Below are 27,878 nucleotides of genomic sequence, written 5' to 3' on the forward strand. Positions count from 1 at the left end.
AATATATTATCGATGATTAAAAAAATTTAAATAAATAATATATATACTAAAGATAATATTAAATTAAAAATATTTTGATAAAAATCTAGCAGCAAGGCTTTTTTGTTTCTAAAAATATAAAATTTATTCTCTTACGAATAGATACATATTCCTAATGGACGTATGGACTCCTATAAACTAGAATTAAATCTGTCACAATATTCAATGAATTTTAATTAATCGAATGTATAACGGAGAAACCAAATCAACCAGAAAATTTGGAGCAATGTCTGAATCATTTGTTCATCAACAGTAATTGCTGGATCTCAGAACTTGTTATATGATTTATCTTATCTTTCATGGAGTTTATTTTCTCTAATTTCCAACCATCCTTAAGCCTCGCGATAAAGGTCTCAGCTTTAGCATTAACATCAGGGTCGTCCATCATGCTGTCCGTTCCCACATCATCTTTGCTTGATGAAACATCGATATCAGTTTTCTCAAATTCCGGTATTTTAAATGGCAGTGACGGAGGCGGCGGCGGCATCGGAATTGACGGTAACTGTCCACCGTTGCTCATTTTCTCTTGACAATAACTATTATTTACATTTATCGGCGATGGCGGCATGCCACTGTCGGTTGGGGCTCTTCTCCTCGAAGATTCAGGTGGCGGTGCTGATGGTGGTGGGGTTTGATTATTTTGGTTTGATAATCTTTTAGTAGAAACAAGTACCTGTGGCAGTGTAGGTGTTGGTGGTGGTGGGATCTCAGTGTTTTGTTTCGATAATCGTATTGATATAGAAAACGTTGACGTTGGAACTGAACGAATTTGTTTGCTTTTACCGCACTTTCTGAAGAGATCGTATTTTTGAAAGACCGAAGATGGAAACGGCGGTGGTGGTGGAGGTGGAGGAGGTATAATAGAATAATAGGAGGGTGGCTCGTGTGGCGAATGCAAGGGGCATTCTTGTTGATGCTTGTGATCCTTTAGCTTAAGCTTCTTCTTTCTCTTTCTTAACGAAGCAAGAACCATCTTTATTTCTTTGCTTGGATTACTTCTTCGTCCTTCCAATTTCGCATGCTTTACCTCTGCTATATTTCCCATTTCAACTAACGGCGGCGGAAGCGGCGGTATTACGGGCTTTGAAGACTTGATTTGCTTGAATCGATCAGCTTGATCTTTCTTATCCATCACATTCTCCCCTCCATCGTTTTGATAAGTTCGTCTTGGCTTATGGCGGGAAGCTGGAGGTGGAGACGGCGCCGAAAGCGGCGGAGACACGGAAGTGTCAACAGGACTGATCTTGGTTTCACATTCTTCAAAGTCACTTCTACACGTCCTACGAAGCTCATGAACTTGATCACTACAATTCGTCCAAGATCGATACCTGTTTAATTCGAAATCATCATAAAAACGAAACCGATCTTCATCATCATTCTTCCACACATCCTGTCTCAGATTCGGGTACGATCTGCTGCTTCTCTTTAAAGTTGTAACGCCGGTATCCGGTGCCGACATCAATCTTTCCGAATACTTAAACCATTGCTGCGAAACAATGTGGCTTGGCTTGTCAATTTCATTATCATTATTATCATTTCTGTTGATGTTGTCGTCGTTGGTATCTTCATCGTCGTTTCTTCTAGCAAAAACACCGCAAAGAATCGCAAACGAGACCAGAACAACGTTGAGCGAATCCCAGTTTTTCTTTTCTCCGACGGGTCTTAAAATGTGAGTTGCCGTGGAGAGAAAATGAGGGACGGCAAAGAGAGAGACGAGCAATGCGGTGATGGGTAAGAGAATGAGAACTGATGGGGTGAAAGAAATAGGAGATGGTGGCTGACGCCGGCGCGTTGTCGGCTGTGACCATGACGGCGGAGGATCTCCGGTTATTTCCATGGGAAGACTATTGCAGTATTGATTAATGAGATTTCCCCCCCCCCCTGTATTTTTCGTTTTAGCTTTGTCTTAGCTTGGGAGACCACCAAAATTACCTTTATAAACTACAAGGAGAATGCTTCACTTTTGAGGATATATAGATATTTTAGCAATGTATTATGTATAGGGAATTAGGTTGGATTGAAATTTTAATAATATATAGTTATTATGTTTACGAAATATTTTATAAAATTTAAGATTTTGTTCAATCGAGGATCTTTTATTGTTTAGATTTTTCATCAATTCACTCTCTTTACTCTATATATTTTTTAATTATTCTTCATGTTCCCAAGATTTCGTTTAAATTAATCCGAATCAATCCGAGTCGTACATCTAATTTTGATAAATAATTTTATTCTATAATTTTATTCTTTAAGTCTACGTACCCTTTAATTAGATCATTTTGACTCTTTATCTAAATCAATCAAAATAAATTATATAATATTTTGACATATCATATTATTTACGATAAGTATGATACGATCTAGTGATCATATTCTTTAGAATTTTTTTATAGAGTAGGGATAAAAAAATCTTGATTTAAAATTATCTAGAAGCTTCGTAAAAAATAATATAATTTTATTATTAAAGATTTCGACCGAACAATCAATAAATCTTTTAATAACCTCATCTTTAGACGATGATAAACTCAATGTTATTTAGAAAATATTTTATATTAAAGTTCAACGTATGAAAAATAATTATCAGTCTTAATTAGTCACCCACATAGACGAAGTCAAAAATTAGATATTGACAAAGGTCGAAATATTAAATTTTTTAAGAAAAATGCAATGACTTATTAGATATTTAAACTTAAAATTCAGAAGATAATTGTCTAATTTATCTAATATTTAAACTTATAATGACATAAATTGTTATTAGATGAAAAATTAAAGAACATTGGATTATCATTTTTTATTTGACCCCTACTTGATTAAATATTTAATAAATTCTTATATATTTTTTAATTTAAATATTTATTTTTATATAAACTAAAATACTATTAGATCAAAATCTATCGAATATAATTTTTTATAGGGGTTGGGGCCCGTTTGGGTCTTAAGAGAACTCCACCCCCGGCCACCCACCAAAATCAGGTGTGTAATCCGAATCGGTCATAATTAGTCAAAGTGAAATAGAGAAAAAAAATTAATTAAATTCTAAATATAATCTATATATGTATATTGATTTGTGGTTTAGAAAGAGTTGTCTTCACAAAAATTCCTGACTTCCTGCATGGGAGAACGAAAGCTAAGCAAATGCCTGGGGAATGAAAAATCTATAATCCATCCATTAAGTCAGACATGTTGGGCAATGCCCAAGTTAGAGGAAAACTCTTGCAGGAAGACATTTCTAGTTTCTTTGGAAGCCCGAGTGAAATGATATTTTATTTGTCAAATTTTTAGTGTATAATTATCACAAGTACATTAGTTAAATTTAGGATGAGTCTACATCGCATGTCATGCACCGATATACACATTATAAATTTATAAATAATCATTAAATTATATTAAAATATTCCTTTTGATCATTCGAATTTTAAAAAATTATAAAATGAGTATTAAAATTTGTATTTTGTTAAAAAGAAGTATTGACACTTAACCATGTTAAGGGCTAATGTAACATATTAAATTAATTAAAAAATATCTTATTTGCTCTATCAATTGTGACTAAAATTTTATTTTTGATATTTTTAAGTAATAATTCTAAAAAATAGAAAAATATTTGTAAAATATATGAATTTTTAAAATTTATTTTTGAAATTATAAATATATTTTTAAAATTGTATTTAAAATTATAAAACAAAAGTTAAAGAATTGAATCACATTGTTTAACCTGAAATGGTTGGACCTCAAAAATTACAAATTATAATTTTCAAATATAATCAAAACTAAATAAAAAAAATTATAAAAAATTTATGATTTAACGAATTCATATTTTCTAAAAATATAATTATTATTTTATGATTTAAAATATTAATTATAAAGTTATATTTAAAAAAATATTTTTATTATTTTAAAAATTTATTGTTTAATGACCATTTAAAAAATTTACCCTACAAAATTAGTGCTACATTTCAGTGTGTGATGTGTATTGTAGAATTTTCCTTAAATTTAGAGTTAAATTGAATTTAATTTTATTTAAAAAAATTAAAATTGTGCTATTTGATTTAACGAGTATTGGGCAAATAAAATGAATTGTTGGACAAATATATTTGAAATGATGATAATTTTTTTTAGAATTTTGAATATTGAAAGATAATATTTATCATCATTTTAAGATATTTATGAGAAATTTTCTCACATGAATACAAATTATGCAATGCACCAATCAATATTTCTAAGCTAAACCTTTTTTTTTTGTAAATAAAGAAGTAAAACTTAACAATTATCCTAAATTATTAAAACTGCAACCTTCCTCATCCAGCAACTCCTGAAAGCTTTCTGGGGGTGTTGACAGAGTATATAGTCGTCTCCACTTCTTTTCCCAGTTTGGCCATGTCATCTGTTAATCGGTTCCCTTCTCGGTATACATGAGACTTTAATCTCTCATTCCCTGTTAATTAACTGTTTTATGTAATGACCCACTGTAGTTTCAAGTAATGTCTATGTTTTCTCCTTCAAGTGTCTCAAAACTACCAAATTATCTACTTCTACTATCAGTCTCCTTACTCCATGATCCCAAGCACATTTAAGCCCTTCTAGGACTCCCCACAGTTCCGCCTCTATCGTTGAACGTACACCTATGAATTAATGGAACCCTTGTTAGTAATGCGGAAAAACATTATCTCATATTGGGTGGGAAATATTATTTGACTTTGATATTTATAGTGTTCATTCTTCTATTTTGTCGCGCTGCCGTCTGTCTCGTCTCGTGTTCCTGGCTTGTGACAATACGTGTCAAAGATAAAAGAAATTGTAAAAGAATTTGTCTGATATTTATAGGCCACTGTAAGATTTAATTTTCAGAGGGTAACAACTAGTTAATCAGCTATCGTTTTGATTTCTGAAAATTAAAATTTTAAATTGTCAGTTTATGAATTTATGTCTGTAAAACGTTGAATGAATCTGGATAATTTTGTAACTTTGTTCAGTGTGTTTATTGTGTCAGTTACAGAGTAATTACAAGAGTTACAGAGTTAATTACCTGGAGTTACAAACGACTGAGTGTTGAAACACGAACCTGGACTGAATTGAGGTTAAATTCATCCTTTTATTACAACAGTTTCAGACATTATTTTAATTTAAAAATTAATCAGATTTTATATATGATTTACGTTAGACAATTTTACCACTAAAGCTTAGCCTATAAATAGAGAGCTTCATATCACTCTCAATTCACTAAGCATTCTCATATCCTCTCATTTAAAAATATTTCGAATTATTCTCTTAGTTGCTATCAAAAGAGCAGTACCACCGGCAATCCACTCTGATTTTTGGTGTATAGAATTTGGAGCGATCTTGTTAAGCTCGGGAGACAATCCGCCTAAAGCAACGATTACATACATCGGAGCGAATTTTCCCAGCAATTCGAACCGTCAGCACCCCCTTAAAATTCGATCGCCAGGGTATTGCTTGTTTCATCCTTATTGTTCCTAGTGTCTTATAAGTTGCCAGGGTATCAGCTGTGGCCCATTGAATCGTCATTTCCTATTGGATCTTTATCTCTAAGAATGTGATCACCTTTTTACCTCTTGTATATTTGTTGGTTTCACAGAGTTCATTTCTCGGAAGTGCTGGCACCGATGGCCTCGAAAGAGCAGTCAACGTTCTCGATTCACTCGGGAGTTCCGTGGAGAGCTTGAACTCAGCAAGTAGCTTTGTTACCGGACTATCTTCAAAGGGAAATAAAATATCTATAGCGAAAGGAGCAAATCTTTTGCTGTCACTTTCAGAAGAAAACATTCAATTCCTCAGAAATGATGTCTTAAATTCTGAAGCAGTACAAAAGCTAGTTTCTACAGAGATGAACAAGTTGCTAAGCATTGTAGCAGCTGACAAGAGGTAAGTTACTTGATAGTTACTCTTTCTTTGTGCTTTTAATCATTGTTACTCATATTCGAGTATATGACAATTTCTGCATTGGCATTTCTAAGGATGAATTGGATGTTTTTTCGAGAGAAGTAATAAGGTTCGGAGATTTATGTAAAGATCCACAATGGCACAACCTCGGTCGATACTTTTCGAAGTAAGAACTTTTTTTGGTAGTAGCATTACTTTCAGTCTTACATTGCTGTTGCTGATGTTCACTGACTAGTACAACCTATCAGACTCGATGGACAATTCGCCAGACAATGAAAGAACAAACTTCTCTGGCTCAGCATACCTCTGTAAGTTAATACTCTTTTAGTTTGGGGTTTTGACCCTTTATCCGATATCGTCTCCCTACCTCGTACATTTGAATTTATGTAATATATGTTTACATGCATTGTACCATGAATTGAATGCATTAGACAGATTTGACCAGGATTGTCGGCGAAGGCTGGGAGATATGGAGTCAAATCTCCCTAAAATAGGTTAGCCATGGAGGATGTTACATTCATCTTTACCGATCTTTCTTCTCGTTTTGTGTGTGCAGAAATTCGATCCATTTTCGATTATATCTCCACCACATTTGTTAGAGACTGCTAACCTCAAATGCAGCATCCTATTAACATCTTTCTCTTTTCTTTTATTTTCTTATTGAAGAAGTGTTGAGCGCAAACCTGTATCTGCTACTCACATTTAAGTCTGTGTACAAGTAAACAATAGCAATGACTGTAATTCTGTTGTATTGCAGATTGTGGAGAAGTTCGTCGATATTGTTACTTATATGCATCAATTAATCTCTGAAGCCTTTAGAGGTAATCATATAGATTCAACCCTTAATCTCTCATGCAACTGTAAGCATGAAGAACATCATTTCATGTCGTTTCATGGCATACTCAAACATCAGTTAGAAAGGAGACTACGGAAAATCCTCGAGAACTCGGTGTTGCTGGACTTTCTTTAGAGTATGCTAATCTTATTAATCAGATTGATAACATTGTAAGTTTGTCTTTCTATTTGTTCCTTTTACTTCTACCAGATATCTTGGCCTACCATATTGGATTAAACTGAAGTTATATGCCGTAGGCAGCTCGCCTGGCCTCGCTTCCCCCTAATGTAAGGGACACATTATACCACGGACTGCCACCCGCTGTTAAGGAAGGTTTAAGGTCCCGAATACAGTCCATTGACACCGAGGAAGAGGTATTGTTTTCGTTTGTTCTACAATAACTTCGTCCCGAGTTATTTTTCTGCAGTGTTCGATTTCAGAGGTCAAGGATGAGATGGAAAAGACACTGTAGTGGCTTGTTCCAGTTGCTACAAACGCAAGTTACGCAACCAAGCAGACTAAAACTAGTTTTTCTAAAGTTAATATGTTATGTGTTTGATGTCATTTTGTAAGTAATTTGTTTCATTGTTTTCCATTTTCTGCATTGTACAACACATCACATCAAGGCTTTGGATGCGTTGGAGAATGGGAAAATACTAGTTTAGTGAAGCTTTCTCTATTTCTTTCAATTTATGTGCATATCAATGAATTGGTATAACATCGTAACGATGTTATCATGGTGTGTGTTTTTCTCCTCTGACAACATCAAATTCGGAAGGAATGCAGCCCCAAATATTACCCTCACTCGGCTACGAACACTTCATCTTGCAGATAAACATAAAACGGACGAATACATCCTCGAATTGGTGGTATGACTTCATCATTTCTTACTCTAAGATGCAGCGAATTCTATCGCTAAAAGGCATTATAAAATCTCAGAGGACCAAACTCTCTGAAGAAGAAAACTTATTAAATGAGACAACCGCGATGAAATCTCAGAGGACCAAACTCTCTGAAGAAGTTTACTTATTAAAAGGGACAATCGCGACTTATTAAACGAGACAATCGCGAGGAAATCGATCCCGATGATCAGTATAAGTCAGGAACTTCCTTTAGACAAAAGCAAAGGCATCAGAGCTTTGGCATCAAGTAGGAGTGTTGGTAACTCTCCTCTGAGGAGTTTTAGGGAAAGAAAGACCCTGAAAGTTTCACACACGAATATATTGGACGTCTTGGATGGCTTACTCAAGCAACATAAAGGGTGTCATTCAAAGAATTTCACTTTAACCATTTTGTACAAATCGTTAAATTATTTGGAATTTCAAGAATTTTTGTAATTATTATTAGTCCATGTACTACTACTAATTTATTTGTTTTAAACCCTAAATGCCAAGCAGGCATAGAGGCGTAAATGGCAAACGTGCTACTGTTTCAATCTGATTTTCCTTCAAGATTGGGATCAGGTGGAAACAGAGGGAGTGCCCGAGTGTCGTAACCAGGCGATGGGGCGAACACTCATCCCACATATATTGTGAGTATAGACCACTCATCATATCCCGTTTACTGCCTGAAGGATCATGCTTTTCTTCGGTGTCGCACATCTATTTTATACGAGATATCGGTTCATATCTTGTCTCAGTAGGCGGTGTGGGATTATCTGTCCAACGTGAATTATAAAACCAGCGTGAAATAAATAAAGGCTTCCCTTCATATATATGGAGAATCGTGTGACCCAAAGGTGGGACACACCACAGTCCAAGAATTAGAAGCCTAGTTGTAATCAAATTCGTGTAGACTTATTAATATTAAGTTTTTTTTATTAATATAATATACTTATAAGTTATAGTACTTGTTCGAAATATTATTACTCATTTGACAATAAATGTTTAAATACTTTACAATCTCTAGTATTCGAACATAAAACCTTTAAGAATACAACAATTTTTTTTACAATAAAGATAATTTAATTTGGGCTATTATTATTAAGTTTTAGTTAATTTTTTTTGAAAAATTACATGATTATATATATATATATATATGATGCGCAAGTTTTAATATTCATATGATTTGATATAAATACGGTGTAAATTTTAGTTTATACAGTTTTATCCATTTTAATGCCACGTGTACATTTAGAATTTAAACTTTATTATCTATAATTTAAAATTTAAAACTTTTAAATAATATATATATATATAACACATTTAAACTTGGGCTTAGAGGAGTTGTCCTCTAGCTTAAATCATAATATTTTTATATAAATAATATAAAGTAATTCAAGTTATGAATGACTTAATATCTCTTATTACATTGCATCAAATACAGCTAGATTTAGGGGTGAACATTAAATAAGGCGAGTAAATTTTTTTTGAGTTATTCGAGTTGATGAATTATACTTTATAATTCGAATTTGACTTGAAATCTTTTTGAGAAGTTATAAAATTCGAGTTGAATCGAGTCGATTAATTTGAGTTTTTGTTTAAATCCAATTATAAATTGACATAATCTAACATATGAGAGGTAAAAAAAACTTAATACTACAAAAGTGTGCATTTACAAATCCAATCTCACCTCTTTATACAAAGAGTTAGTAGGTTATAACCATCTAACTAATCCCAAGATAGTCATATAATATTAACACCCTAATACACTTCTTGCTACTTGTCTATTATAGAATTTAGTTTGATTAAAATTTTCCTTTGTTTGATGCGTTAATATTACAACTTAATACACTTCATGTTACTTGTCTCTTCTAATCTTTAATTTGATTAATATTTCTTCTTGTCTATTTTATTAGGTAATTTGCAGCTTTCAAGCGTTATCCTTGACTTCTTCGAGAGAGAAGACTCTCAACTTATATCTTAAATATTTTAAATTTTTGACGAGTCTTAAATATTTGAAAAAAATTGATGAGAGTGGTTTGGTGAGAACATCTGGAACTTGATCAATAACAGGCACATAATTGATTTGAATGGAGTCATTCATCATTTTTTCCTCGAACAAAACACAAATCTAGTTTAGCATATTTCATTTTTGCATCATGTACTGGATTGGCTAACTGAGCGAAGACATTAGTTTCATCACATCAAATAATTTGAGAAGAAATAAGATTTTGTTCCAAGTGCAATGAATAGAAAATATGTTGCAAATGACTCTGATACCATGACAGAATCTAAGATATGAGAAGTAAAATCTTAATACTACAAAAACATTTCCTTACAAATTCAATCACACCTCTTTATACAAAGAGTTGACAAGTAAAAACCACCTAACTAATAACAAATTAGTTATATAATATTAACGGTTTAATACATTTCCTATTACATCTCTCTTCTAAAATTTAGTTTAACTAACATTTTTTATCTGGTTCATTAATATTACAACCTAGTATGTTTCTTGCTACTTACCTCTTTTAGAATTTAATCTGATTAATATTTTCCTTTGTCTGTTGCATTAAGTAGTTTGCAACTTTCAAGCGTTGTCCTTAATTTCTTCAAGAGAGAAGACTCTCAACTTATATCTTAAGTATTTAAAAATACTGATGAAAGTAGTTTGGTGAGAACATCTTCAACTTGATCAATGACATACATAATTGACTTGAATGAAGTTTTCATGATTTTTTTCTCGAATAAAAGACAAATCTAGTTCAGTGTGTTCTATTTTTACATGGTGTACTAGACTGATTGCATGAATGATGACACTAATTTATCGCACCAAATAACTGAAGAAGAAGGAAGATTTATTTCAAGTTCAGTGAGTTAATAATAGGTTGTAAATGACTCTGATACCATATAGAATTTAATATATGAGAAGTAAAAAAATTAATATTACAAAAATGTGTCTTTATAAATCCAATCACACCTCTTTATACAAAGAGTTGGTAGGTTATAATCATCTAATTAATAACAAATTAGTTATACAATATTAAAGATCTAATACAGATCCTACTACATGTCTCCTCTAGAATTTAGTTTGATTAACATTTTTCTTTGTTTATTACATTAGTATTACGACCTAATATGTTTCCTACCACTTTTATCTTCTAAGATTTAGTTTAATTAATATTTTCCTTGTTTGTTGCATTAGGTAATTCTCAACTTTCAAGCGTTGTCCTTAACTTCTTCAGGAGAGAATACTATCTCAATTTTTGTCTTAAGTGTTTGAAAAAAAATCGATGAGAGTGGTTTGATGAGAACATACGTAACTTGATAAATGATAGACACATAATTATTGAATGAAGTCATTCATGATTTTTTCTCGAACAAAACACAAATTTAATTCAATAGATTCTATTTTTGCATGATATATTAAATTGATTGCATATGACACTATGGTTGTTCCACCAAATAACTAGAAATGAAGAAATATTTATTCCAAATTCAATGAGTAAAGAATAAGTTGTAGATGCTCTCATACCATGACAGAATCTAAGATATGAGAAGTAAAATACTTAATACTAGAAAAGTGTGTCTTTGCATAACCAATCACACCTTTTTTATACAGAGAATTGATAGGTTAGAACCATATAATTATACCAAGTTAGTTATAGATATTAACAACCTAATACACTTCTTACTACCCTTCTCTTCTAGAATTTAATTTGATTAACATTTTTCTTTATCGATTGCATTAGTTTACAACATAATATGCTTCATGCTACCTGTCTCTTTTAAGATTTAATTTGAATAACACTTTCCTTGTCTACTGCATTAGGCAATTTAGAATTTCCAAGCGTTGTGCTTGCCTTCTTCACAAGAGAAGACTCTCAACTTCTACCTCAAGTGTTTGAAAAAATAACCACTGAGAGTGATTTAGTGAGAACATCTGGAACTTAATCAATAGTAGGCACATAATTGACTTGAATGGGTTCATTCGTCATTTCCCCCCAAAACACCACAAATCAAGTTTAGCATGTTTAATTTTTTGCATGATGTACTGGACTGGTTGCATGAGTGATGATACTAGCTTTATCGCATCAAATAATTGAAGAAAAAGGAAGACTTATTTAATGTTCAGTGAACGGAGAATAGGTTGCAAATGAATCTGATACCATGACAGAATCTAAGATATGAGAGGTAAAAAAAATTAATATTACAAAAAAAGTTTCTTTACAAATTCAATCACACCTCTTTATACAAAAAGTTGGCATGCTATAACTACCTAACTAATACCAAAATTAATTATACAATATTAACGACCTAATACATTTCCTGCTACATGGTTGGTTGTCCCTTGTTCCCATATGTAATGGGGTAAGGGGAGGTAAGATAGTAGGTTGGCCCAACACCAGGTTGAGAGCAACTTCCGTAGAAGACCTCCGAATTATGAAATGTCATCCGTGGGACTCGATCCATAACATTTCTTTGTCTGCTGCATTAATATTACAATTTAATACGTTTCTTGCTACTTACCTCTTCTAGAATTTAGTTTGATTAATATTTTTCCTTGTTTGTTGCTTTAGGTAGTTTATAATCTTCAAGCGTTGTCCTTGACTTCTTCAAGAGAGAAGACTCTCAACTTCTATCTTAAGTGTTTAAAAAAACAATGAAAGTAATTTGGTGAGAACATTTTTGATCAATAATAGACGCATAATGGACTCGAATGAAGTCATTCATGACTTTTTTCTCGAATAAAAGATAAATCTAGTTCAACATGTTTTATTTTTACATGATCTACTAGATTGACTGCATGAACGATGACACTAGTGTTATCGCGCCAAATAACTGAAGAAGAAGGAAGATTTATTTCATATTAATTGAGTAGATAATAGGTTGTAAATGAATGTGATACCATGATAGAATTTAAGATATGAGAAGAAAAAAATTTAATATTACAGAAGTGTGTCATTACAAATCCAATCATGCCTCTTTATATAAAGGGTTGGTACGTTATAATCATCCAACTAATAATAAATTAGTTATACAATATTAAGGATCTAATATATTTTTTACTACTTGTCTCTTCAAGGATTTAGTTTAATCATCCGCCTAATGCACTTCTTACTACTCTTTTTCTAGAATTTAATTTGATTAGCATTTTTCTTTATTTATTGCATTAGTATTACAACATAATGCACTTCCTGTTACTTGTCTCTTTTAAGATTTAATTTGATTAATATTTTCTTTGTCTGTTGCATTACGTAATTTATAGTTTTCAAGTGTTATGCTTACTTTTTCAGAAGAGAAGACTATCAACTTCTTTCTTTAAGTGTTTGAAAAAGAACTAATGAGAGTAGTTTGGTGAGAACATCTGGAACTTGATCAATAACAAGCACATAATTGACTAGAATGGAGTCATTCGTCATTTTTTCTCGAACAAAACACAAATCTAGTTTAGAATATTTCATTTTTTGCATGATGTACTGGATTGGTTGTATGAAGATGATGTTGTCGCACCAAATAACTAGAGAAGAATAATTTTTTCCCATCCTCATTGAGTATAAAATTAATTGCAAATGAATCTGATGCCATATCAGAATCTAAGATGTGAGAGGTAAAAATTTGTACCTTTACAAATTCAATCACACCTCTTTATACAAAGAGTTGGCATGTTATAACCACCTAACTAATACCAAATTAGTTATACAATATTAATAGCCTAATACACTTCCTGCTACCCGTTTCTTTTAGAATTTAGTTTGATTATCATTTTTTTGTCTACTGCTGTAGTATTACAATCTAATGTAAATATTTATAATATTATAGTACTATTTGATTCTAAATTAAATATTTTTTTTATTGTAATACACAATACATTTATATTTATTCATATTTTATATGTGACATATATATATCATGCAAAGTTAAGAGATTCAACTCAAACTTGAAAATCAATATGCTAATTACTAAAATTTTCAAGTTATTCGAGTTAATCGAGTTTTATTTCATAACTCGACTTGAATTTAAAATTTTATTTAGTCGAGTTTATGCAATTACAACTCGAAATCAATTCGAGACGAGTTTGATCGAATCGAAATAACCGTTAATGTGGCTGGGCGGGGGACCAACCCTCCCTTCACTCATATCTCAACACCTGTCCCCGACGTTAAACGGTGTCACTCGACCTTCACATATCAACGGTCAATTCTTCAAATGATTTTGACATTATCCAATTCCCTGTCATTCCTCTGGATCATTGATGACCAAACGGTTGATTTATATACGTGTAATGTTAAAACTTTTCTCATAAGTATCCGTGAAAATTTAGTTTATCAAATTAATTATAATAGTTTTTAAAAATAAATTATATTCTTTTTACAAATGAACTTCTAATTATATCAGATTTTCTTTTTAAATATGATCATTATTAAGAAAAAAACTGAACGCGGGGTGAAATGAATGACACAATAACAGAAAAGAAATAAACACTGACGTGGAGCCGGAAGAGATGCTGATAATGCCACAAACAGATTTAAGATATGGTGGGAATAGATAAGGCTTATCCATCCAAATTCAATGACCCAAACCCAACCTTATCCTGAAACAATTAACATGTCATGTTTGTTGCTTGAAGTTAATGCACCCATTGTTTCCCCAATTTCCTCGTCTTCTCCACCAATTGAAAAAAAAAATTGTGGACCGATAACGCTGCTGTAGTGTAACCCTTTCAACAAGCAAAATTGGACACGATGTGACCAGCTAGCTATAAAAATAGCCGCTTAATATATCTCCAAAAAATTGAATTATTTTTTTATTCAGGTAAATATATATGGAAAATATAATATATATATATATAATTGAATTATCATGCCAAAATTCCTATTGATATTTAACATTTTTTTCTAACTTAACTTATAATTTAATAATAACCATAGAAATAATTTTCTATAAAATAAAAATATTTCAAAACTTTTCATCCGGATTTATCATACAAAGAGGAGCCAGTAAATATTCTAGCACATGGAGTCAAAAAACTTAGAAATAAGACGATTCCACTTGTAAAAGTTTTTTTACGGAACCATAAAGTTAAGGAAGTAACTTGGGAACGAGAATAAGATATGAAGAAAGGGTTTCCTCATCAGCTTATTTCAGGTATGTAGATACATATGGAAAATTCAATGACGAATTTTCTTTAAGGGGGAGGAATTGTAATACCCAAAATTTTGTCTAGTGACTACAATCTAAGTTTTAAAAGTTTAGTGACTAAAGTGTAAACTTTAAAAAAATTCATGGACCAAAAATGAAATTTTGAAAAGTTATATATTTTAGCATGTAAATGAACATTTTGGCCTAAAACAAGAATTTTTGTGGGAATCAGATTTTCGGTTCGAAATTTGTGTTAAAAGCGATAAAGTTCAATATTGAAATCAGAATTTTACGAAAATTTTGAAGAATGTTAGAAAATGATTGGAAATATTATTTTTCATATTTTAGATCAGATAAATTTAGCACATAATAGTGTAATTTTTTAGTTTGGGCCGAACATTGAAATTTTAGTAACTAAAATGCAATTTTTAAATTTTGTATGGCCAAATTAGAAATTCAAAGCCAAGTTAATTCATCTTTGACTAATGAATATTTGAATACCATGGCATTTGGAAATTTTCAAGATTCATTAATGGTATTTTTGCAATTTATCATTAATTGAATTTTAAATTCAATTAAATTATATAAATACCATGTGTATTATTTATTAAATACTATAATAATCAAGACAATTAGCATATTTTCAGTTTCGTTTTTGCTCTTGGCTGAAACTACAAGCTCTCCTAAGGTAAGAATTTTATTTTGATTTTTCAAGTTACATGATTAGTTTTTGGATTAAGCTATTAGATAGAGAATTAACCTACATGAAATTCTCTATCATTTGGTACCAATATAGTTTGGTGAAGATGCTTGTGTGTTGAGATTTGATTATTAGGATTTAATGAGGGTTTGGTGATCTTGAAGAATTGATGAAATATTTTTATGTTTTTGATGTTGGTGATTATTTTTAAAGCATGTATAATGATTAAATTTATTTGTACATGCACATATAAGGTTTGAATATACTAGGGTTTGTAAAAATGATGGGATTTTGATTCAATTTGATGTTGAGATGATTGGAAATGCATGAAATAAATCATAGGAGGTTGAATTTATGCTTGAAATTGAACAAAAAGTCCCTCTTAGGTGACCTGAAGCATTCAAACATAGGGAAGAAATTGGGGGCGGGGGGGATGTTGAAAATTTTCCTATGGTTTAGAAATGATATTAGAAGTATTCTATGTGAATTGGAGATTGATATGAATCAATTTGGAACCTTGAAAGTGTAAAAATGTAACACCCCAACCCGTACCCGACTCGGATACGAGTCCGAGATGTCACATTAACTTTTAAAAACGATATTCTTACAAAATATCAAAACATTTGAACTCATTTTAAGAAAATACCACAAGATTCTATTAAATTATACTTCAGTATAAAAATTCAAGTCAAAAACGTATCTATAAACAGTAAAATACGATATGAACAGTAACGTGAATAGTACCATGAACAGTGAAAATTTTCGAATATAAATTGTGTATCGATGCACTACTACAATGCATCGATGTATTGCTATAGTAACTTTCGTAAAAATATGTATAATCTCGTAAAAATCTAAACTTTCATCAGTATAAAATTTATCAATTACATATATGCATTTAAAACATTACAAAACTCAATCAGAGCATATCCAATACAAATCCTTTTTATTACATGCCAACTAAATTCTTTCTAACAAAATACATGTAATTCAATCTACATTTCTGATCTGATCTTTAGTAAGGAGAACTAGCATGTCTTGTTCCTCTTTACTTCTCTTTTCGCTTTCCAAACCTACGTGTGAAACAATCACACGCTAAGTCGATGACTTAGTGAGACATATAAAACATATAATAAAAACCATAAAACATTTCATAAAGAAATGCACTTAGCATCATATAATTTATATCAAATGCATGAACAATTATTACGATAATATCATATAAAAGCATATATCATTTTTGTAACATATACCCACATGTACATATATCCTTATCAACATGTTTAACATTTCACATTCATTATCATTAATTCTTATAACTTAACGGCCTTACATAAATCCTGTGATCTATTCCATATAACAAATCACATATAAATATAATGTTCAATATACTTATTAAATCTCTTTATTATCCCATGTACACTATTGAGAACTTAAGGTATGTGAGTGCATTGAGGTTGTGCACCATTATGCTGTCACCACAGCTCATATAAATATCCCGAAGGACCTATCCAGAGATCATACAGAACCTCGGCAACTGTCCATAGGTCCCGAAGAACCTAGGTAAACTGTCTATATGATCCTTAGAACATAGGTATATTGTCCATATGTCTCGAAAGACATAGGTAATTCTGTCCATATGTCCCGAAAAACATAAGTAATTATGTCCATATGTCCCGAAAGACATAGGTAATTCTCGACTCTTGGCATGCCAACTATACCACTAGCTCTCATATCACATAACATGGGCATTATCATTTATATCATTTCACATATTCACATGCACATACAATCACGTAGTTTACTTTCATGTAATTCATATCACTTATGTTCACATAGCTCGTATCACTTTGCATGGTTTCACATAAACATATATATACATCACATAACACCTATAAGCTCATATATTTCATAGTTCTTTCACATAGCTCACTATCATATTTTCATATCATATATCTTATAATAGATTCTTATATCATCTCTTGTTTCCTTTCTACCTATTCACAATCACACTAGCCTATACTCGTACAAATCATGTCACACATACAATAACATAAGTACAATTTAAATTGCACTCACCTTAGCCTTGCTTGCTTTGAATAAATCCTAATCCTTCGATTGTTCCGGAATTTGTTTAGGCTCTGTATCTACATAAATATAATTTCCGAGATGATTATCAGAAGCCTAAATCTTATAACTTGGTGTTAATAACTTAAGCTAATTTAATGAACCAAAATTCCATTTTTCCTATAGGGAGTATCGGTACCTCCCCCTAGGGTATCAGTACCCCTATTGAAATCTATAAATTTTGCCCAAAAAATCACAGTTCATGCACGAAAATTCACTATTCAAACCGGAAAATCATCAACTCTTCATTCAATTCTTCTATTTTAAACTCCTATCATGTTATTAAACCAAACTACCAATACATAAACCAACTTATATCCATATAAACCATCTTTAACCTCACAATTCCTTTCTCCATATAGAATCGAGAATCATACCCAAATTTTCAATATATTCTAATTTCAATTCTATCACTTCATATCTCTTAATTCCACTTATGACAAGTCAAATTTGACTTCCACTTCTAATTATGAACTATATTCCAAGATTTCATTCAAGAACTCAAAATCTTTAATCTTCTCTAACTAACTCCTTTATCATTTGATTTTAAGATAACTTAAGTTTTCCTTAAGCTTAGTTATCATCTAATGATCAAAACCCAAACTTTAAATTAACAAATAATCAACAAACAAAGAAACTCTTACATTTGCCTAGCTTCCACGGGGGGAAGAAGATGAAGAAAAGAAAGAAGAAGATAACTTTTCCCCCCCACGTGAATCATTCATATAAAAGAGGGGAAAATATCTTTCTTGCTAAATGACCATTTTGCCCTCTCATTCTTTTAATAATTACTAATAACTCTTCAGGAATTATTTTTAAATAATTCATTGAACTATTCAACTTTTCCACTTAAATCACCAAATTTTGAAATTTTACAATTTAGTCACTAACATGTAGTTTGGGATGTTACAAAAAAGGCTAGTTTACAAGTTTTAAGAATTGTGGGACATTGTTGTTTAAATGTGAGTTTTGGGGTGTTTAATGTTAATTTTTAATATTGAGATGATGGAAAATTAAGATTGGAAAGTTGTTTGGAACCAAATTTCAAAATTTGGTAAAATTTGGGGTGAAATTTAAAAGTCCAAGAAAATAGGGGACTTTTTTGCAAGTTATTAAATGTAAGAGTATCATTTGGGTAAATTATGGTAATGGTGGAAATTTGTATTGGTTTGCTGAATTTTTGGAATTTAATATTGAATTGGGGTTGAATTGCAAGTTTATTAAATTGGATGGTTAAAGTTGAAAAGTCTAAGACAGTTTAGGATGAATTTGTAAGCTTTTGAATGTTTTATGAAAGTGCTGGAATTTCATCTGAATAATTTGATATGATCATACTAGTGAAGAGCTATTATGAATTTAATGGAAAAATTGAGGTGAATTTTAGAAAGAATTCAAAATTTGTGGTTTAAATGTGTAATTGGAAAAAGTCGAGGGATTAAAAGTTGGAATAAGTATTTATGGAAGTTAAAGAGTGTTTGAGAATTTTGAAATTTTGGTGAAAGCGTGACCTAAGTTTGTATCGATTTAGTATCGATTTTTATTTTTTATACTTTTATATTTTAAGTTTAAATTATGTTAGTATGATACTAACATATAGTTGAATATTTTATATTATTATGTTATGTTGTCAGACTACGATAAACCTAGATAAACGAACGACCCGAAAGGAAAGGAAAAAATACACGAATAAAGAATTAACATATAAAGGTTCGGTAGTGAGACAAAGGTGAGTGTAATTTATTTATTTATTTATTTATTGAAACATTTTTAGTCGATTGAAATCAATAATCTTCTAACATTTTTCTTATATTATACGACCTTTAAGAAAAGAGCAATCAATTGAGTGTCAACTTCCTATAAGAAAATGGACTACCATGACGCAATAATAATTTTTTCTTATTCGTTTGATTATAACCTAATTGTTAATGTTAATTATTTATTTTGCATTACTTAGTTTTTATATCAAGTATTTATTTTTACGAATAAAATATGCAAGATTTGAGCTATATTCTATTATTGTTTGTCTATAACTAGACTTGAAAATTGTTAAGTAGAAACAAGGGAAAGAATCTTTACGTTTTTATGATGTGGATGGCGTCAATTAATTGTTTTTAAGCATAGACGACGTCTGTGTTCTTGTTCTGGTAAACATCGACAAAGATCTCTTTCAGACAAATCCGAAGCATTCAAACTTTTTCGTTAATATATCTACTTTGATCAAACATTAATTTTTTTTCTTTTAAAGTGTTTTAAAGTTTGAGGTAATCTTAATATCTTATACCATCCCAAGATCATTTCCATTTATGCTGATGCAAGGAAATCGAAAATCAATAACCAATTCCCACTAACTGGCAAATGGAAAAGGCTGTTAGCCAACTTAATTATTTGTTTAATTAATTTAACCAGAGCATCCGTTATATCAAATAATTTACTGTACGTATGATCATGAAATAATATTTAATTTTAGGATAAACTACACGAGAGATCACCAAACTATGGTCAATAATCAATCTGACTACCGATTTTTTTTTGTCTCAATTAGACACCAAACTTTTTAATTGATTCAATCAGACCATTATCCGTTAAAAAAATAACGGCGCGTCCAACGTGGTTGTTATAAACTAATGGAAATGTTTTTATATTATTATTAATGCCAACTGAGAAGACACATTTTTCCACACAAAACCCATTAGGTTCGGGCCAGAGACATGTGACCAAATCACTGAGGCAATTCACTGTGAGAGTGACTAACTCACCCATGTTTATACATTTTTGGCCGGCATACTCTGCCGCACCATCCTCGCCGCCACCTTTGTTCCTTCCACCGCTTTCTCGGTGGTAAAATGTGCCGCAGTCCACCCGGCTACTATGGCTTTGTCCTTCATATCCACAACCACTTTCCCCGCCAATCCAGCTGCCTCCTTACCGTAACATCTTTGGCAGCAACTTCCTTTTCTTCGGTATAACTGGTGACGATTTTAGTAACATCAACTGCGGTGTTTTCGCTTTCACCGCCGTTTGCAATGTGTAATCTTTGGTCTGTTCCATTTTCGGCACCGTATAGTCCGCTGTAGTCCTGCCTGCACTCGATAGAGTTCTGTCTTTGGTCTCGGTTCCTTTCTCCGCAATGTATTGTGAAGTCTTTTTGCACCTTCGACGATCGTGTCCTTCGTTTGTCCACCCATCTCCGTCGTCTGCTGAGCAGCTCGACGAACAGTATCCGTCGCTTGTCAACCCTTCTTCGCCACATACTGAGCGCTTTGACGAGCGGTTTCCCTTGCTTGTTGACCCTTATCTTTGGTGTACTCGGCTGCGGTATTAAGCGCTTGGGCGGCTGATTCCTTGGCCTTGTTATACCGTTCTTCGGCAGCGCATAAAGTCTCCATCGAATTCTGTTGATCTGTTCCTCTTAGCTTAGATATCTCTTCTAGAGATAGTTTCTCTTGTTTCTCGCCACCCTCTTCTTTATCCATGTTCATCGATGTTTCCATGCTATGCCTTGTCTCTTTATCGCTCTAGCATTTTCCCATAGACTCCATTGAAGCACCTGCACTCTGCTCACGTTTGGCCTTGGACTCCATTGAAGCACCTCTCTCTTGTCTATTTCCATCGATCTTCTCGTGTTTGAAGCCCTGAGACTTCATTGAAGCACCTCTGATCTGTTGTCCAGGCCCACCTCTCACTTCGAATTTCCCAATGGCGTAATTAGGCTCTCTCGCCCTCTCTTCACCATGTTTTCTTCTTTCGGTTCCGACGTCATCTCCCTCCGTTTCCGCCACTATCATGGTAGAAACATTAATGTCACAGACTTTCCCTCTGAATTCATGTCACTCCCTGTGAGGGGCTTGCCTCGCAATGCCGTCATCCGACTGTTTCAATTTCTCGGCAAGGGAGTCGAAGTGAGTTGCCATCTTAGGGACTCAGTTTTCCTCCAAGTGAACCTCTCTCTCGCGTGTGGTGTTCTCTCTACGACTCAGTTGATCGGGCGCCATTATCTCACTGATTGGAAATCTTTTTGCTGATTTGATGTTGGATTTGTGTTGTGAGGCTGAAACGTCGATTGGGGCTTGAAATATAAAGAGAAAAGGTTGTGGAGAATATAGAGATACGTGCTTGAAATTATCTATTCTTCTTCCTTCACTCTTTGTTTTAATTGACGTGGCGTAGCGCATGTCCATGACGTGGTGTGGTGCATGTCCAACCTGGAAACAATATGCTTATGGAGCAGCCACGTCGGACGCGCCGTTATTTTTTTAATGGAGAGTGGTTTGATTGAGACAAAAAATATTCGGTGGTCAGATTGATTATTAACCATAGTTTGGTGGTCTCCCGTGTAATTTACCCTTAATTTTAATGATTTTATAAAAAATAAAAAATATAAATTAAGAGTAATATTTTATACACGAGTTCGAGACGGATGAGTGAGTTATTGACAGCTTGACAACTCCTGGTCGTGTATTAAAAGATTCTGAAACGCCGACGATTCTCTGAGTCAGCATTTGATATAACGGATAAACTAATACCTAGTAGTAATTTGTTAACCCAACCGATCTAGCCCGTGTTCACTCGGCTCCATAAATACCCCTTGATCAATCCCCTACTTAAAAAAGTCTCCAACCAAACAACAAATAACAAACAAACAAACAACGAGAATGGCTTCCTTCACCTCTTCCTCTGCTCATTTTCTGTGCTCCAAAGTTTCCATCAAGGAACAAGCCTTCATGCCTACACGTGTCCATTTCCGACAACTACGCATATCCGCCGCCTGTTCGTCAACGGCCGAGAGACCGGTTTCCCACATTGCTTGTCCGTCATCGCTGTACGAGGTATTGGGGATTCCGATTGGTGCCACGTGTGACGAAATCAAGGCTGCTTACCGGAGACTGGCGCGGGTTCTACACCCTGATGTCTCGGCTAATGGTCGAAAAGCCGCCGCCGCCAACGAGTTCATCAAAGTACACGAAGCTTACTCTACGCTGTCGGATCCTGAGAAACGGGCCGATTATGACCGAACGTTGTTGTTCAGGTCAAGGCAGTCTTTTTCTCTTTCTGTCGAACCGATGACCGGTTCAACGTCTTCTCAGTCTTCTGGTTATACGAAGCGAACATGGGAAACTGATCAATGTTGGTGACATTTTGGATGGACTTTGAAATTCAGAGATGGCTTTCTCTAATTTTTCATTCTCTTGGGAATTTTGGCTTTTGGGAATTACTAATTTTGCCTGTAAATACTAAATATATATAGGAACTAAAACAGGCCGATTTTTTAATAGCCTGAGTTAATAACGGTTGGATTCTTGTGATATGATTTTAGTCTTCTGTTTCTTATTCTTCAAAACCCCAATAAGAATCCCAATTTTTCAGATTGTAATTGATTTCTAAGCCTAAATTGCATAGATTCTCGAAATCAAACAATTCAGACCGGTAATGGGATATCAGAATCAAACGTATAAAAAAAGATCTAATCAGATATCTGAACTTTTAACTTTAATCATCTGGAGTTAAGTTTCTGATAAACAAAGAAGAAACGAACGATTCAATCTGTGAGGTAGATCAGAATGCAGTTTCTTAGCTTCATACCTAAGCCCAACTGTAAACATCGTCCAGTAAAAAAATACCCATTCTCAAGATTGGGCCAACAGGGAATTATCTGTACGAAATGATAATAGGAGGATGCGTGTCGTAACTTTAATGCTTTTACCATATAAACGTTGTCTTCCATCAGGCCGCCTGGCAACTGTCAACGGAGCTGAACTCGTGCGTTGGTCGAACAGAGCATGGCACGGCTTATACGGTCTCTAAGGCAATGGCCTCCATTGCAGCTGCAGCAGCAGTGGCAGTACCTCTGCTTCTCTCGGATACTATCAGTGTCAACTAAACCCCCTTCCCATTGTTTCTATTTCGCCACTTCAACTTCCTCCCTTGGGAACGCTCGTCATCGCACACGCGGAATCAGATTGTCCAATGCCCAATCTCCATCTAATGTACAAGAAAGCGAAACCATCGACGACTTGGAATCCGATGTAAAGAAGAGCCGCAACCAGAAGAAGCGCGAGGCTCGTCGCGCCGTCCGTTGGGGCATGGACCTCGCTTCCTTCTCCAACCCTCAAATCAAAGGTATCCTCAGGTACAATTCAATCCCAAAAAAAACATATATCTGTTTGAGCTTTTGAAATGGTATATACCGAGAGCTAACATCTTTTATTTTTTTAGAGTGGCTTCTCTTGAACAAGATGTTTTCGATGCTTTAATGCTAGTTAAGGTGCTTAGAACATTGCAATTTTTTTGTAATTTCAAACGTCTTCTGTGTTTCGTTGCAAAGTATGTTAATGAACACAAGGTGTTTGCATTTTTGTTGCAGAGACTCGGCCCTGATGTTCGAGAGGGAAAGCGAAGGCAGTTCAGTTATATTGGTAAGAGAATTTTATTCGACGTTAATTGATTTGCATTCCTTTAACTTATACGCAGCTTTGTTCTTGTGTTTTGTGTTAGGGAAACTGCTTCGAGAAGCAGAACCCGAATTGATGGAAGCTTTGATTCAAGCTACAAAAGTAGGTGACCAGAAAACATTGCAGGCTTTAGCTGCTTCAAAGACACAAATCACTGAAGAAGAAGAAGAAGAAGATGATGATGATCCATTCGAATATACTGTAATTTAAGTTTGATTTTAAGGCTTATAACAAGCTTAAGCTGATTACACTCGCATAAACCTTTGTCTTACCTATTTCTTTTACGTGTGGTAGTCACAGGAGTTTGTCAATATTACAAATAGATGGTTTGAGGGGTTGATCAGCAAGGACATTGAAATTACAAATGAAGTGTTTTCGGTTAGCAGTGTCGATTTTGATCGTCAGGTAAGCAAACCAAGTTAAATGTTGCTCATTTGTTGCCAAATCTCTATTAGAAAAAACTGTTTTGATCAGTATGTGTACCGTAGGAGGTTTGGGGCTTGTTAGGCTTGCAATTTCGTCTAAATTATTTGCCTTTAAATCACTTGAACGACTGCCCTGCACGAACAACTTATATTTCTCTGTTCAACTGTTGCATCGCGCAAAACTGAAATTGATGCTCATTTTTCGTTTTGCTTTTATGTCCATTCATCAAGTTATGTCTTTTTCTCTTTCTTTTGGATGAGTAAAAGATTTTATCTAAGAAGCTATTAAACTGCTACTGGTTCAGAGTCCTCTACATACAAAACTCAAAGCATCCCAACTTAAACGTAGAGGAATCTAAACCCTGAATTGGAAAGATTTGATTGAATCATTTACAGCGCTCCTTAGTCCTGCTAGCCATAATTATACTGCAGCCTCAATATAGCCAAGTAATACTCACTTGTTGTCGGTTCTGACCCAATTATTGTACATATAGGCCAAAAGTCTGATATATATAGGGAATTCTCAGCTGTCCTTTAAATAATTGAATTAAGAGCCTTTCTTTTGAGCCTGGCAACAGCCGAGTGCAGTTCATCATCCAATCTATTGCTCGTCTGTTTGTCAAACAAAGCTGCCTGATATATCGTGAAATGGATTATTTTATCGAGTGGTGTTGCTTTGACAGGAATTGCGTAAACTTGTTCGAAAAGTGCAGACGAGTCAAGAACGAAGCTGCAATTCGACTGAAGAAGACAAGGCAAAAATAGAAGCAGCGGTAAAGAGAGCCAAGAAGTCCCTCACTCGTTTTCTTCGTACCCTCGCCAAGCATATGGCAACAGAAGATGATTTTGATTAATTTGTTCTGTAATATCATTATTATTATTTTTGGTTTGAAATGTAATATCTTTATTTTGTACCATAACTGATAATTTAATAACTGTAGTTGTAGTTCAACTTTAAAAAATATGATATTCGAAAGCATATTATTAAGAGCCATTCTAAAATATTCACAGAAGGACCAGATGAAGCTACAAGGGATCTAGCCAGCCAACACTAGACTTGGTTTTCGGCATCATTGATTACCAGTAATGGTATTTGGGTTCTTTTTGGCAGTGCCTATATGTGGCAGTGTTGAAAAATAACACTATATTTGTTATAGCGCCTTTTATTTCTAATCCACCATACTATTCACAAAATTTTAAATGCAAACAAATAGTAAAATAAAAATCAAATGGATCTGAATTTAAAAAATAGTTTTAATATAAAGGATGATATGTTATTTTAAATAATTTAAATTTCAATAATATTATTTGAACGATATGTATGATTTTTTTTCCAAATACACAATAAAATAAAAAAAAACAAAAAAGATATTAAAGACTTTAATTGGATCTCTTTAAAAAAAATCTCAACCAAACACCGCAATTCGTCTCAAAATCCGGTCGAGTAGACACCAGAGCGACTCCAAGTTTGGCCCACGTTGACGTTAGTTTCCGAAAAGCTCAATTTCCCTTATAAAATCCCATGTATCGCCATTGAAGAATCTCACACTTCCCCAACATCCATTTCTGGACAAGGAGGAGACGACTGTTGGATTTTGCCCATACTTAACTTCTCTTCTTCTTTCTCGCTGTATAATAGGATTCTTCTTACAAAACATTAACTTTAATGGCTCAAATTACACTTGTTGCCGCTCTCTGTGTTCTTGTTCTGTCACATTCCTTCTTACCGGGTATTTTCATTTTGGAAAATATTGAGCACGTTCAATCATTTCTATCTTTAGTATTAGAATTTGGTTTCATTTTTCTTTTTTTGATTACATTGTAAACAGGAGTGAAAGGAACAACCTTTACCATAGTAAACAAATGCGATTATGTGGTATGGCCTGGAATTCTCTCGAACGCCGGCGTTCTGACGCTCCCCACGACGGGTTTTACTCTCGAAAGAGGCGAAACCAAAACCATTAACGCGCCGACATCATGGGGCGGTCGTTTTTGGGGAAGAACCCATTGTTCCCAAGATTCCTCCGGTAAATTTTCATGTCTTACCGGCGATTGTGGATCCGGGAAGCTTGAATGTTCGGGGAACGGCGCTGCTCCGCCTGCCACTTTGGCCGAATTTACTTTGGACGGCGCCGATGGTCTTGATTTCTTCGATGTCAGTTTGGTCGACGGTTACAACATTCCTTTGTTGGTGGTTCCCCACGGCGGCACGGGGCAAAACTGTACCTACACCGGCTGCGTAGGGGATCTCAATGACTCGTGTCCATCGGAGCTTAAGGTAATGAACATAGAAAACGGAGCAGGCAGCGTCGCATGCAAGAGCGCTTGCGAGGCCTTCCGCCAGCCTCAGTACTGTTGCAGCGGCGCGTATGGAACACCCGATACCTGCAAACCGTCTTCGTACTCGGAGGTGTTTAAGAGAGCTTGCCCACGCGCCTACAGTTACGCCTATGATGATAAAACCAGTACCTTCACATGCGCTAAAGCTGATTACACGATTACTTTATGTCCTTCGCCCAACACTAGGTAAAACTTTTTAAACTTTTCGCAGTTCTAAACGTTAATGTCTTAAAAGGGAAATCATCGTCATGAAAACAACGTGTTCCGTCGGGGAAAAAAAAGGTGTTCATTATAAACGTTGGAGTAAACTTTTCACGTGGCTCTGGATAAGTCAATAATTTGCCATCATCTTATGTCGGTCGGCTCTTTTTACATTTAACAAGTTTTCGTGCCGACCCATCTAGCTTATTTTGTCGACATATTTTGCTGTTACGTTAGTGTTCGTATCATTATTTTTTTTTTGTCGGGCCTTTTAACGGTTAGTTTTGGTACGTAAATTTGCAGCCAGAAATCATCAGAAGGGCAGAACACGGAAACAAGTGCAGCGACGACTTCACCTCTAATATTCAACAGCACAATGGTGTACGAAGGTGCGTTCGAGGGAAGCGCGGCATCATCGTGCATATTCGGCCACGCGGTTGTAGGAGTCATCGGAATCACAATGGCGATGCGTTGGGTCTTCTAAGTTTATGTGTAGGATAGGGACCATGAGATAGAGCCCAAGGACAGGCTAGACCTAGGCCTCAGCTAACGCTATCCCGTTGCGGATGTGGATGTCCGTATCATCATGGGCCATGGCCCACGTTGATCTGGCTATTACGTCGGTTGAGTTTGAAGTAAAAAACATACGGTTGAAGAGGCTCTTAGTTTTAAGAAATATGTTCTAGCTTCTCTTTTTAGGTTGATAAACATAGGAGGGATGGGATTGGGATTCATTTCATTGCAGGTTTTTTACTTTTCTCTAATATATAAATTATTTACTAATATTTAATAAAATAATTATTTTAGTCATTACTTTTTAAGTATGTTTGATTCTTGATT

General features: G+C 33.9%; 5 protein-coding genes, 1 long non-coding RNA gene and 1 other non-coding gene across 7 annotated transcripts; 4 read left to right on the forward strand and 3 right to left on the reverse strand.

The window, feature by feature from the left end:
* Positions 1-274: 274 nt before the first annotated feature.
* LOC120195281 (histone-lysine N-methyltransferase SETD1A-like) lies at positions 275-1,876 on the reverse strand. Its single transcript, XM_039197352.1, has one exon. It carries the CDS (start codon positions 1,874-1,876, stop codon positions 275-277), a length of 1,602 nt encoding a protein of 533 aa, XP_039053283.1.
* A 5,027-nt stretch (positions 1,877-6,903) lies between these two features.
* Positions 6,904-7,264, forward strand: LOC120195301. Its single transcript, XR_005523039.1, has 3 exons — positions 6,904-6,942; positions 7,030-7,146; positions 7,200-7,264. It is a non-coding gene; the product is annotated as an uncharacterized LOC120195301 (long non-coding RNA).
* A 963-nt stretch (positions 7,265-8,227) lies between these two features.
* LOC120195324 lies at positions 8,228-8,330 on the reverse strand. The gene has a single exon (XR_005523043.1). It is a non-coding gene; the product is annotated as a small nucleolar RNA Z279/snoR105/snoR108 (small nucleolar RNA).
* Positions 8,331-20,307: 11,977 nt separating this feature from the next.
* LOC120195264 lies at positions 20,308-21,657 on the reverse strand. Its single transcript, XM_039197345.1, has 3 exons — positions 21,483-21,657; positions 21,418-21,428; positions 20,308-21,378 (listed from the first exon to the last, which is right to left on the reverse strand). Exons 1-3 carry the CDS (start codon positions 21,532-21,534, stop codon positions 21,139-21,141), a joined length of 303 nt encoding a protein of 100 aa, XP_039053276.1. The 5' UTR covers positions 21,535-21,657; the 3' UTR covers positions 20,308-21,138.
* A 583-nt stretch (positions 21,658-22,240) lies between these two features.
* On the forward strand, positions 22,241-22,951 carry LOC120195263 (chaperone protein dnaJ 11, chloroplastic-like). The gene has a single exon (XM_039197344.1). The coding sequence runs from the start codon at positions 22,276-22,278 to the stop codon at positions 22,753-22,755; it is 480 nt and encodes a 159-aa protein (XP_039053275.1). The 5' UTR covers positions 22,241-22,275; the 3' UTR covers positions 22,756-22,951.
* Positions 22,952-23,197: 246 nt separating this feature from the next.
* LOC120195262 (UPF0307 protein SG0165-like) lies at positions 23,198-25,411 on the forward strand. The gene is made up of 6 exons (XM_039197343.1): positions 23,198-23,750; positions 23,837-23,885; positions 23,985-24,036; positions 24,116-24,273; positions 24,367-24,477; positions 25,181-25,411. Exons 1-6 carry the CDS (start codon positions 23,401-23,403, stop codon positions 25,349-25,351), a joined length of 891 nt encoding a protein of 296 aa, XP_039053274.1. The 5' UTR covers positions 23,198-23,400; the 3' UTR covers positions 25,352-25,411.
* A 520-nt stretch (positions 25,412-25,931) lies between these two features.
* On the forward strand, positions 25,932-27,845 carry LOC120195261 (thaumatin-like protein 1). The gene is made up of 3 exons (XM_039197342.1): positions 25,932-26,227; positions 26,327-27,023; positions 27,342-27,845. The coding sequence occupies exons 1-3, from the start codon at positions 26,164-26,166 to the stop codon at positions 27,520-27,522; spliced, it is 942 nt and encodes a 313-aa protein (XP_039053273.1). The 5' UTR covers positions 25,932-26,163; the 3' UTR covers positions 27,523-27,845.
* Positions 27,846-27,878: the final 33 nt, after the last annotated feature.

This window comes from Hibiscus syriacus, unplaced genomic scaffold, assembly GCF_006381635.1.
Source record: "Hibiscus syriacus cultivar Baekdansim isolate YM2019G1 unplaced genomic scaffold, ASM638163v2 tig00117011_pilon, whole genome shotgun sequence".
In the NCBI taxonomy this organism is placed as follows: domain Eukaryota; kingdom Viridiplantae; phylum Streptophyta; class Magnoliopsida; order Malvales; family Malvaceae; genus Hibiscus; species Hibiscus syriacus.